The sequence below is a fragment of the Citrus clementina genome, unplaced genomic scaffold (assembly GCF_000493195.1).
Source record: "Citrus clementina cultivar Clemenules unplaced genomic scaffold, Citrus_clementina_v1.0 scaffold_6, whole genome shotgun sequence".
NCBI classification, from domain to species: domain Eukaryota; kingdom Viridiplantae; phylum Streptophyta; class Magnoliopsida; order Sapindales; family Rutaceae; genus Citrus; species Citrus x clementina.
In genome coordinates, this window is record NW_006262139.1 from 14,304,683 (window position 1) to 14,318,013 (window position 13,331).

General features: G+C 32.6%; 1 protein-coding gene across 1 annotated transcript; it reads right to left on the bottom strand.

Moving 5' to 3' along the window:
• Positions 1 to 6,445: 6,445 nt before the first annotated feature.
• On the bottom strand, positions 6,446 to 7,273 carry LOC112097366. Its single transcript, XM_024182563.1, has one exon. The coding sequence runs from the start codon at positions 7,271 to 7,273 to the stop codon at positions 6,446 to 6,448; it is 828 nt and encodes a 275-aa protein (XP_024038331.1).
• Positions 7,274 to 13,331: the final 6,058 nt, after the last annotated feature.

A 13,331-nucleotide genomic window follows, 5' to 3' on the forward strand; every position in this document is an offset into this window, starting at 1 on the left:
CGTTGATTTGATTTTTTTTTCTTTCTTTATATTATTCTTCTGCTAATTGAAATTATTTTTTCGTAAGTGTGTTTATTTAACTATTAAGTTTTCTTTTATCGTTTTTAATCATGAGTACCTTACTTAGACCGTTCCTCCTGAACATTCTTAAACCACTTCAACGTGTCAAAACTCATCTCAAAAGGCAGATTCAATTTTGTAAAATACATCGCATTTGGGCTCTACAACCACTAGAGTTAGTAGCCTATGTTGAGGGTTTAGAAAGCCAACTCAGAGACATTGAGAGAAGTGTTTACGACATCCAGTTGGAGCTTGAGGTAAATTCAATAAGAGGACGATTTTAATTTTCTTTGTGTGTTTTAATTTGTTTTTCTGTTTGTGTGTTTTAGTTTGTTACCCCGGTGAAGTGGCGGATAACGGTACTCCGTGACAATCAAGTCGGTTACTTCAGTTTCCCATAATAACTGATATTCTGAGGCGAAGGTATGGACAAAAACGAGATTCTAGCGAAACTTCACAAGCGATTCCCTTCACTTCCTCAGAATGCCCTCCTTACGATCTATAAAGCTCGGTCCGAACGCATGCGATTATTCATAAGGAATAACATACCTGCTGACATCCGTTGGTTAATCGAGGCTAAAGTACGATTGGCAGGTGAGTTACCTCCAAAATTTATTGCATACATGCCTGGTTGTGGTAAATGAAATTATGCAAGAAAACGACGAGCTCGAAAAATTTCTGTTGCTTGTCATAAGTGTGCCAGAATGAGTTGCAATAAAAACCCATGTTCTTTAGGAATGATGTCTGATAACAGGGAAGATAAGATTAAATTCATTAGGGATGGCTTGAATAAGGAGTCATTGGATGATATCCTTTTGTCTCTTGAAACGCATCCCAGTGGATATGTGCAAGGAGCGATTCTCCAGTTATGGCCATTATTCCAGAAAGAGCATGTACGATATAGTCTCGAGAATCTGACTATAAACGACCCTGTTTGCCAGTTTATAAGAAAACTGGATATGAAGCCTATCCTCGATCCATAGAGGGCGTTCAAGCCGTTTCTGGACGTAAAACCAAAGGAAGATGTGAGCCACAGTCGCAACTACCTGTAAATATCCTTTTACTTTATTGTTATTTTATTTCACTATTGTCTTATTGTTTGCATTATTGTCTTTAATAATTTTATTACTGTTTGCTTTTTCCTTTTTACTGTTTTCTTTTTGACTTGCGAGCCACGTGCTTTACGCGTTATTTGACACTGACATGTTACCTCATACACAACTGTGACCCACTATCACCAAGACTCTTAAATGTGATTTTCTTTGTCAAGCACTCACAAATTGTTTTCGAAAAGTATCACAATGGCAGCTACTCCCAATAGACAATTCAAGAACATTTGTGTGCTTTCTGGATTTACCTATGGCAAACATAAAGAGTTCGTTGAGGCAGCTATAGATCTTGGTCGAAGCATAGCAGCGAGAAAATTACACTTGGTATATGGAGGAGGTAACCGAGGGTTATCAAAAATGGTCTCAGAAGCAGCTTTTATCAGAGGAAGTCAAGTGTTAGGCATTATCCCAAGAGTCCTAAAACCATTAGGCAATTCGTCTGACTCATCAACTGGAGAAGAGTTAGTCGTCTCAGGTATGCAAGAAAGAATAATTGAAATGCTTAATCATGCTGATGCTTTTATTTTCCTTCCAGGAGATCTTGCAACACTAGAGGCACTTATCACACTAGCATCTTGGGCCCATCTGCACATCCACCAGAAACCCATCGGTTTGTTAAATGTCAATAACTTTTATGATGACTTTATCGCATTTCTTAACCATGCAATAAAAAATTATTTTATTCCCACTAATGTGAAAAAACTCTTTATTTGTGCTCACACTGCTAATGAGCTACTTAATCGGTTACAAGCTTATAGACCGGAGCCAGACCCCTGGACCTTTGTGTTGGAGTGTCCAAATAATGATGGTAACAGTAGCAGCAGTAAGAAGTACAAATTAGATTTAACTCTCCGCCTGTAAATATTTTCTTCTGTGTTGCACCACCCAGGTGATGTCTTCTAAACTCTACTTCTTTCATTTCAAACATTGAGGACAATGTTTCGTTCTGGTTGGGGGGGGGGAATAGTCGACAATTGTGGAATTTTGGTTAAGTTTTTACTAATTTTTAGTTGTAGAAACTAACTGTTGCTAACTTTTTGTGTTGAAGATGGCTGAATATGGAGTGTAGTGACTCTAGAAACGCATCTTCATCGTTTTAAAAAAAAATTATTAAAAAAAACTTTAAAAAAAAAATTCAGACATTTTTTTTTCTTTATTATGTGTTTATGTTTATTTTTCTTCTTTTTAATTTCTCCTCTATAAATATACATTTTCCAACTTTTGAGTCGAAGATGGCTGAATATGGAGTGTAGTTCCTCTAGAAACGCATCTTTTTAAAAAAAAAAATCATTTTCGTTTTCTATCATTTTACGTGTAACTTTTCTAATTAGTTTTTATGCATCATTTTCACATTTCTGCATGCATATTTTCCTTTCATGTTTAGAATAGGTTGGGGGGTAGAATGTTGTTTAAAAAAAAAATTTGTGATTTGTTTTAACATTGGATGACATGATTAATTTCAAATTTTAGTATTTGTATTATCTTTGGTCTTAAGTAGGGATGGCAATTGTACCCGCAAATCCGCAAACCCGCCCAAACCCACCCGCCAAAACCCGCCCGTTGCGGGTAATTTTATCCGTTGCGGGCGGGTTTAGTATTATAAATTAAAACCCGCATATAGATGCGGGTGGGTTTGGTATTAACCTTATACCCGGTGGATACCCGCATGGATATCCACCAAACCCGCAATAATTTTTTTCAAATATTTTTAATTTAATTTAAATATAAAAATATATAAACAAAATAATGTAATTAATCAAATTACCAAATAGCAAAAGGCTCAAAGTTGTGTATGTGTGTATATGGCTCATCTCTTATTCTAAAGTCATAACCTAAAGAAAACTAAAGGCATTTCCCTTCGAATTAGTATTTGAAAATATTAATCTTAATTATTATTTTAGGCATTGTGTTAGATGGGTGCTTATGGTGGTGAATAAAATAAATATATTCTCTTTGATCTTGTTTTAAATGATAATATGAAATGTAATTATTATTTTTAGATATTAGTTTGTGTTTTTTAAATAGATTTGTATAATTTATACTTAAATTTGAGAATTTGTGTTGAATTGATGTGGAAATTTTAATTTTTCATTTACATTGTTTAAATATAAAATTGAATATGTTATATGGAACTTGAGGTTATTATTATAAATTTATATATTAAATATTTGTGATTTTAAATACGGAAACCCGCAAAAAATCCGCCGGATACCATTGCGGGTTTGGTAATTGTTAAAACCCGCTGCGGGTGGGTTTTTTTAAAAAAATTAAAACCCGCTGCGGGTTGCGGGTGGGTTTGGTAATTTAAATTTTGTGCGGGTTTGGGTTTGGTAATGGCAAACCCGCTGCGGGCGGTGCCCATTGCCATCCCTAGTCTTAAGTGATGTTACGCTATGTTTGCTACTTTACATGTTGATGTCGGAGACAAATGTGAGTTGCTTGAAGGAATGAACATGTCATAATAAGTACCAAGTAAGTTTTTGAGCCTATTATTTTTCTTGGAGAATACCCCTTTTGCCCACTCTTTATACAGCTTAGCAGTTTATTATTTTACACACGATCTCTAAATTGCTTTTGAGTTAACCCTTAAAAAAAATTGTAAAATAAAATAAAAAAAGAAAAAAATGTGTATTGTTACATTTGGAGGCCCATCTAACTAGTAGATATGGAAGGTTATTTAGAGCCCTAAAAGACGATGGAAAGGCCATCTTTGATCCATTTGAGCCTTTCTAGCCATCCCTTTTATTAAATATCCATAGTTAACCCTTTTGAGCCTTTAAAAAAAAAATATTTTCTTTGTCAACTTATCATCTTGACCCACTCCGATTTGGAGTATTACACGATATCTTATAAGTTCCATCACCTATTTATGTTTGAGAAAATGTAAATAATTATGTTGTTCAGTGAAGTTATAGCAAAAAAAAAAAAACAACAAAACAAAAATTGTTGTTTTAAAAGAATAAAAATAACAATAATAGGTGAAATCCACCTTGCAACTTCCAAAAAAAAAAAATTCTCTGCATTTTTCTCAAACATACACTTTGTTTTCCTTATTTCCTTTCTTTGTTAACCATGTCCCTAGCCTACGTTACATCCTAATAAAAGTCCTTCCTGATTTTAGGGAACTATAATATGAAGTAGAAGCTAGTTATATGGGCTAAAAAGATGTAGTGGTGCATATAAAAAATAAATAAATAAATTGGGTTGACTAACAATTTTTATTTGACTTGAGATTGTATTATTTTTAAGCTGAGGGCATATTTATTTCATCTTGGCGAGAGCATGTGATATCACTTCTTCATTATTTTCTCTCAATTACCATTCATTGGAGTGACTATTTTTATTGGGTTTAATTTCTTTGTGAGAGTGTCACTACTTCCAGTGAGATTTTAGGGTTTGACATGTCATTCTTGAAAGTAGCTATAACAAAGTCTACTGGGCTGATTCATGTGGATGATTGATGTAGGTGTGATGTTACTTTAGACTGGAGATAATGCTTATACTTTTATTTGATTGCTATCATTAATCTGATTGAATAAACACGAGTGTTTCTAAATTTAAAGAAAAAAAAAATCATTTTGAATTTGAATTTTATTTTCGCTTCATTTGCTAGGGACTAGCAATAAGCTGGTTGGGGGTGTGTTGAGTGTTAGAAAATGCATATTTATAAAGGAGAAAACTGTCATTTTACATTTCAAGTCTTACTAACAACCCTTACTTTTATGTATTTAACCTTCTTGTGATTTAATTACATGTGTTTTATTTTAATTAAGTATTTTATGTATTTTAGGGGCATCATAGTCATTTCACAATAAACGAGAAATCAGATGGCAAAACGGACATCACTTTTGAACTCAGGACGGTCGAAAACCTTAAGAGAAGCATAAAAGGAAAAATGGCATTATTCACTTGTACGGTACTATTCACGTGTACGGTACTGTATACGTTACTGTTCACGACACTGTTCACATAGACGGACTGATGACGTGGCATTGATTGATGAGGTGTCACGATCCTGTTGGACTAAAATTCTTATATACTGTTGATGGTGACGTGGCAGCATATCAGTGGACGAAAAATCTTGCATACGGTGCATGCATCACACAGGATTATTTTCAACCAAACCTCGTTACTGTTCATCTGGGTCAAACCGCGTTACTGTTCAAAGTCGGGTCAAACCGTGTTACTGTTCATCCGCGTGGTCAAACCGTGGACTGTTGACTGATGACGTGGCGCAATCCTGAGCGTCCAAACTGTTTTTAATCCGATGGCTATGATTTACTCCATGTATCTATAAAAAGGGGGCCTCTCCCCCCTAATTTGATATCTCTGAATCCATTTTTGGGATCCATTTTCTGTAATTCCTTCTCCATCTTGTATTTTCTTCGTATTTTAATAAATTCTCATTTTGCCCCTAGTTCAATTATGAGTGGCTAATTTTCTTTCAAGCTTGGGTTGAAGGTGAAGTCTCAACATGTGTCATGGGCTTTATTTGATAAATTTATTTTCTCTTCCCCTCTAGTTTTTGTGGATGTTTTGACTTTTCGTCGACAAATAATACTAATCTTGTCTAGTACCGCCTTGGTTTCACCGGCCTTCTGGTACAAAGTTATTATTATTTGGCACGATAAGCCCTTAGCACCATATTGATTAGAGCGTGGTTCATGAGGTGTGGATTCCCCCCTCATGATTTAATTGGCATTAATACGGATTATTTAGCCCATGATGAATGTTGATACGGATCCAGATACCCAAGTACGTCAATTTAATAGATTTTCTCTTCAATTTATTCTCTCCATTGCAATTCCAATTTTAGAATTTATTCTCGCCATTTTAATTTAAGTATTAGCATATTCCAAATCATTTCCACCATAAATCCAACTACCCATTTACAAAATTAATTCTATATATAATTAAAATCCACCTCATCGTGGGATCGACACTCGTCACCATTAGTCTATACTACAATAGATTCGTGCGCTTGCGAGTACATTAAAATTTGCACAACAATAAGCCGCTATCTTTTCTTCCTTAATCAATGCCATTGCCTCATTAAAGTCATGCATGTTACTGCTTTTGGCTGCCCTCCAAAAAAGATTCCGCAACTTGGCACCAACATGGTCTTTAGCAAAGTTAGCATACACATGCCTACAACATGCCCTATGATAGGCAGAAGGCCATGTGTTTGGAATCGCATTCAACAGTCCCTTTTGCCTATCACTAATCAATGTGACTTGCCTTTCATCATCTAAATAGTTGTGCAAATGTTTAAGAAACTAGGTCCATGTTTCAATATTTTCAATTTCGCACACACATACAGCCAATGGGACAATCCCTTTGTTAGCATCTGTAGCAATAGCAGCCAATAACACTCCTCCATATTTCCCCTTCAGGTGGCAGCCATCAATTCCAATGAAGGGTCGGCAACCATTGAGGAAAGCATTCTTTTGTGCAGGAAATGCGACAAAGAATCTTTTAAATAAACATTTCTTGGGATAACTCACTGCATCGCATAACACCTTGCAAATGGCTGCTGGATCAGCCTGATGAATGGCTACAGCATACTGAAATAGCTTCTCATAGCCCTTAGAATGATCACCGTACACCAAAACCCTTGCTTTTTCTCTAGCCCTAAACATTGTTAGCTTCTCAATCTTCAATCTAAATTTTTCCTGGATATAAGTCCTAAGAAGAGATATCTTGACATTAGCATCAATAGCAACATGTCCTTTTATCATTTCAGAAATCCATGTAGAAGTCGCCTTCACAGATTTCTTAGTAAGCCTGCACTCATGCTTTTTATGGTATCCTCGCAACCAAAATCCATTTCGGTCATTCAATCTCGCACCATTAACAAACCATGGACAATCAGGCTCTTTACAAGTTGCATAATATCTCTTCGGTTCACTGTATTTGATGTTAATATTGAACCATTTCCTAACCATCACCTCATGCAGCACTTTTCTGAAATAATCCACATCCCTGAACACATCACCCATCCTATGTACTCCATTAGCATCTAACTTATACTCATGCTTTTCTAAATAATTTCTAAACTGCATATTGCCTAAATTCATGTCCTCATCTAAAGAATTAACAACCATTTGGAACTCCCTAATATTATCATCCAAAAAAATATCTGCATCGCTATCACTGTCATGTTAGCTTCCCTCACTGCCATCATTGTCATCACTGTCCTCTACAAGCGCAATATCATCAACAGACACAGTAGGTGGTGGTTGCTCACCATCACCCTCTTCGCCATCATCATCATCATTACTGCCAACCCCTTTGTCTGACCATTCTGATAGCAAATCATCTTCAACAGGCACAGTAGGTTCCTCATCATCACCCTCATCATCATCACCACTGTCTAATCTCTTGCCTGGCCAATTTGATAACAAGTCATCTTCATCTTTAGTTGGATGCCTAACTTTGGAAGTACTCTGATGCTCTGCTCTATTAAACTGATCATTTAATGTAGTTATAACTTCTAAAGGCAGATGTATCCCTAAGTTAAACATCAACGATTGCAGTAATGGAGAATCTGGATATTGAGGGTATAACACTGGCACCACTTCAACTTCAAATGTGTTTAAACCCATTGAGCTATGTATCCCGAATAATCTGTTTAACCCAAAATTGGAATCCACCACAACCTTCGCTTTGTTATCTGGATTCATAACAGCTAACAAGATTTGTCCAGCTTCGTTTAACCCATGCACTCCTATTATCTTTAATGCTTCAACCCTTATTTTATCAACAGAACAACTTTCAGGGTAAATCAAACCTACACAATGTTTTTCTCCTTTGAAATGAATCACTAACTTCATTGGAGACATATGTTGTCATATCAAATGCAATAAAGAATAACCTAATTAAATCCAAACTCAAGCTTTTTCAAAAATAAAAATAGGAAATTAACGAGATTCTACAGCAAAAAGGACTTCAATTAACATACAAAACTTTCCTCACTATTTCGTTAGTTTCTACAGTCTAGGGTTTCTAACATTAGTTAAAAAATGACAAATTCAAATAATTTTTTACAAGTTCTTACATCTATTGATTAAATAATAGATGCATTGCAAGAAACAAGTATGATATATGAACATACCTAACAACTCGATCCTTCACTTGTTGTCTTCAAGCGTTATCAGCTTACGCTTTGATTCAAACTCCAATTCAACCTCCACAGATGTCAGCTACACTTGTTTGATGGTTAAATATTGAACGTATTTAGTGAAAAGGGAACAAAAATAAGTAGGAATAGCTGGTATGCGTGCAAGCTATCTCTCGATGAAGGAACAAATTGGGTGTGTGGCTGCAATGAAGCTTTTTGATGCGCCAATGTGAAACGTCGTCGTTCTTTTTTTCCCCTTAACACGACGTTGTTTTGCATGGATGAAATGACATGTCATCCCGTGAAACGACGTGTCGTCCAATAAAACATTCAGCCGTCTGGTAAATGGCTAACATGTCATATTTTCCTATAACTGCTTCTATCTTAAAAGACCATATTACCCTTATGACGTCAGCACTAGTAAACGACAGTTGACGGAATGGTGGTTGGGAGATATATTTTGTCATCTAAGAGTGGACGGCTGATACACTCTAAAAGTTTTGTAGTAATTTTGATAACGATGTAATCTTAGGGTGTATGAATGATAATTTTCCTTTAATTTTTGACTACTTATGTGTGTGGATAAATATGAAATAAAGTACCTAATGTGTCACAACTGTATTAATGTGTCGACATTATGTCAAAATACCATATGGATCCAAGAGAATCTATAAATTAACATCACATAAAAATAACCAGAAAAGAATAAAATAAACTTAAAAACTCACTTGAGAAAGTAATAAATTTAATAATTTGAAATTATGATCTTCCGCCTTCTCCTCAGCTTAGTAAAATTAGCCACTCATATTGAAAGAAAACAAAACACTCTTTTTATTTGACAAACTTTTGAAATATATTACAAGAAAGTTAATTACACAACAAAAGAAGAAAAAGACACAATTCCTCAGTTGCATTCTATTCTCTCTTGGCTTAAGCACTCTCTGCTCAACTCTACTAGCTTCTGAATGCCTTGCTCCGTGCATTTCCTTACCTTTTATAGGTAAGGAATGCATTATCTTTATTTATTTATTTATTTATTTTTATTATTATTATTATTATTATTATTATTATTATTATATAGACACACACACACACATTGAAGAATGTGATTGTCAAGACGTGTGATGGCCTCCTGACCATCACTAACATGATTGTCAATCTCTTTTTTTTCTTTTTTTTATATTTTTTTATTTTTAATAACATCTCATCGATTGATGAATTTCAAATTGTTTCAGCTGTCCTTCTTTGTTCCCACTTTCAATTTCAATTCCATCTTTATTCCTGAAAAATATTTACAAGATGAAAATTAACATATTGCGAATTAATTTAACATAAAAATATATTTAGGGAGTATTAAAATAATTTAGAAATAATGAGCATATTAATCGACACAATAAGTGAAAAACTAATAATTTTATCCTTATTAAATATAGGGAAATTATCATTACACCACTTTTATTTTGCCTTATATTCATCCAATCACTACAAAATTTTAACATGTACTTGCACACATTTCTTTTCACATTGTATCAACTAGTCACTTCTGCATTAACACTATTAAATAATTTTAATAAAATAACAAATTTACCCCTAAATAAATTAAAAGACTATTTTATTTTATAAAAATTTTAAAAAATAAAAAAATTAAAATGATAAAAAAATCCATAAATTTAATGAAAATAAATCCCAAAATTAAAATTTTTATTTTTAATCAAAATTATTTTAATATAAAATTATAATTATAAAAATAATTACAAAATTTTGGGATTTAATAAAAATCCCCTAAATTATTAAAATTTTTGGATTTATTCTTTTAAGAAATAAATTCAGTTATTTTAGTAAAATTTTACAAAATTATAATTTTTTAATAAATAAATTCATTTATTTTTATTAAAATTTTGTAAAATTATAATTTTTAATAAAAATAAATATTAAAATTTTGTAAAATCTAAATTTCGTAAAAATCAGATGAGCACCTCTATTTGGGATTTATTTTTAATTAAATTTAGGGATATTTTTATGATTATAATTATAATTTTAAAAATTTTTATAAGATAAAATAGTCTTTTAATTTATTTGGGGGTAAAATTATCATTTTATTAAAATTATTTAATAGTGTTAATGTAAAAGTGGCTAATTGATACAAATGTGAAAAGAAAGGTGGTGCAAAGTGCATGTTAGAATTTTGTAGTGGTTGGATGAACATAAGACAAAATAAAGGTGGTGCAATGATAATTTTCCTTAAATGTACACTTTTTAGTGTCAATCATTAAACATTAAACATTATGGACAATATGTTGCAGTAAATGCTATGGGTTTGTTAATGTCCATATTGCAGGTGAGCTCTCCTATTGCAGTATTGTTTTCTAAACGTTCTTGTTTGCTAAACTGCTAGTATTAATTGTGCTATGTCCTGTGCTTCTTCCTGTACTGGGTGGTGCATTTCTAAATCAATGTTTCCAAAGTTTGGTTAAGTTTTTCACTCCCTTAATGCTACCCATTACTACAGGAACTGTTGCAATTCTTTTATGGCAATGCAATTGCTCATATTGCTTCTTTAATCCTTATATCTGGTCCGCGAGTGATGCTAGGCTAGCAGCATTTTTTCTTCATGCATCTGGATTTTTCTTTGGATATGTACTTAAAATGATGCTCGGGATTGATATGGCATCTTGTCAAACCATCTCTATTGAGGTTGGCATGCAGATAATTATTATTATGTATTGGTCAATTTCTAAAACAGAAAAGCTCCTTATTTTATCTAAAAGTGATTCCCTACAGCGTTCCACATCAATAATTGAATGTAGAAAAGCAAATGCATATAGCTAAGTATTAAAAGCAAAATGACCTCTCATTTGTTTAATCATGGTTCTTGGGTCTGCTGTCAATCATATAACACTTTCATAGAGGAGCTAGCCTCTTTTATTCTTATTTAATTATCATTAAGTCTTATTCTAATGCTTTCATGTATCAGAACTCGGTGCTTGGAGTTGTTCTTGCCTCTCAGCACTTTGGAAACCCGGTGATAGCAGTACCATGTGCAGTTTCCAGCCCTCGTCATTCAATCTTTAGCAGGAATTTGGAGACGCTCTACACCCAAGCAAATGCAGGATTATATCAAAGTTGTGTAGATGTAGAAATAAGTTATAATCTTAACTAGTATGTATTTCAGATGTGAAAATATTACCAATGGATGACAGATTGACAATGTTGGTTCTCAAAATAAATGTAGTTAATTATTTTATTGAGCCGATGTGCCAAAGATCAATTCAAAGCAATCCTGGGATCTGGTATGGTAAATGCTTTTATGGTTGCTTTATGATATCATTTGCTTGTGTTGTTAAAAGAAGGGATAATGAACGTTACCTGTTGTACTTTTTAACTATAAATATTAGCTAAATATTTATTAAAAATTGTTTCTGAAAATGATATTATCGAACACATACTCACTGTTTTTACCTTTTTCAGATGTGTTCACCAAACACATATTATTGTTTTCAATTTTAAAATACATGATACAGGAAATGATATCAGACGCATATTTAAACTCAAAATTCAGTGACTACAAAACACTATTTTTGTTCTCATTTTTGTTTTCAGAAAACATCATTTTAAAAACAATACCGAACAGGCCTTTATTATTCACAAATGAAAGCGTTCTCCCCATTAATATTCTTCTATTATTAACAAATATAAGTGTTCTTCCCGCTAATGTCTATATATTTTTCTTCCTTTGCTAATAATATTATAATTCATTTCTCTTCTAGAAACAAACTTATCAATTAGTTCAAGCTTCCTTCAGCTGAAATTTTTATTGTTTTGATTAATTGGTGACTCACATGTGTACCAAAGGGTGTGCCTATTGAAAAAGTTTTTGGATTCAAATTTATGATAGTAGGTACATTTTTTATATGATAAAATACTTATAGTTTAGTAGTAAGAGTATTATTTAGTAGTTTTGAAAACTTGGTTCAAATCCCAATAACTATATAATTTTATTTTTTAAAATATTTGGTGGAGATTACTTAAAAGAAGTATACTTTCACAAATGATATTTGGTAGGGATTACTTAGAAAAAAAAATACTTTCACAAATGTGGTCACAATAAAGTCTAACATTTAAAATAAATAATTTATTACTATCATTTTTTAAATTTTAAGAAAAAAAAATAGAAATTGAGTTTTTTGAGACTTTAAATGTACTTAAATGAACAATAAAAACATAATAGGTACTCAAAATTAAATTTTTTTTTTTTTTAACAAAGTCTTCCCCATTAAGTGTCTGGGTCGACCACTTGTTGAGAAAGCAACAATTCACATATATGAACAATAACAGACCTGCTTATATTATAATATTGTTATTATTGTTATTATTATTATAATTTAACATAACGGTAACTCAATCTCCTCTTCACACAAGTAGGTTCAAATTTAGAACTTTTTATTTTCAACACATGAGATTTTATCTTTTTAGATTATAACTTTATGAAGGAAATATTTATTAGCCTAGTTCAAATTGCTTGCCAACAAACCTACTTATTTTTTGTCGGTCACCTTTTTGCTTTTTAAATCTACATAGGGACTTGAATCCCTAAGACATTTTCAACTCCATAGTTGACAAAAATTAACACATTTATGTATATCAAATTAATAATATTGCATTACGTTGTATACCTTAAACTAAAACATAATATTATGTCTGTTGTAGTACAGACTATATTATATATAAAATTATTTTATGTTAGTATTTATATTGAATTAATAATACTGTATATTAAATTGACTATTAAAATAGAAATTACTCACCGACCTGCCCCCACTGACCCCGACTTTCCAATGTAGTTTGAATTAAAATTTGGGGTACTCAAATCCTTGTTGTCAGAATTATGCAAGAAGCAGTAGCAATCACCAACAGTGGAACCTCCAACACCATAGATCTACAATCAAAGTTATATATTTTATAAATCTCAAATTTTGAAAAGATTAATAAGAATTCTCCAATTTTTTTAGGTCTACCTCTCCACAATAAACTTCGATAATTGA

Coding starts and splice junctions, on each gene's coding strand:
- LOC112097366 (XM_024182563.1), bottom strand. CDS start 7,273: ATGGTTGTTAATTCTTTAGATGAGGACATGAATTTAGGCAATATGCAG.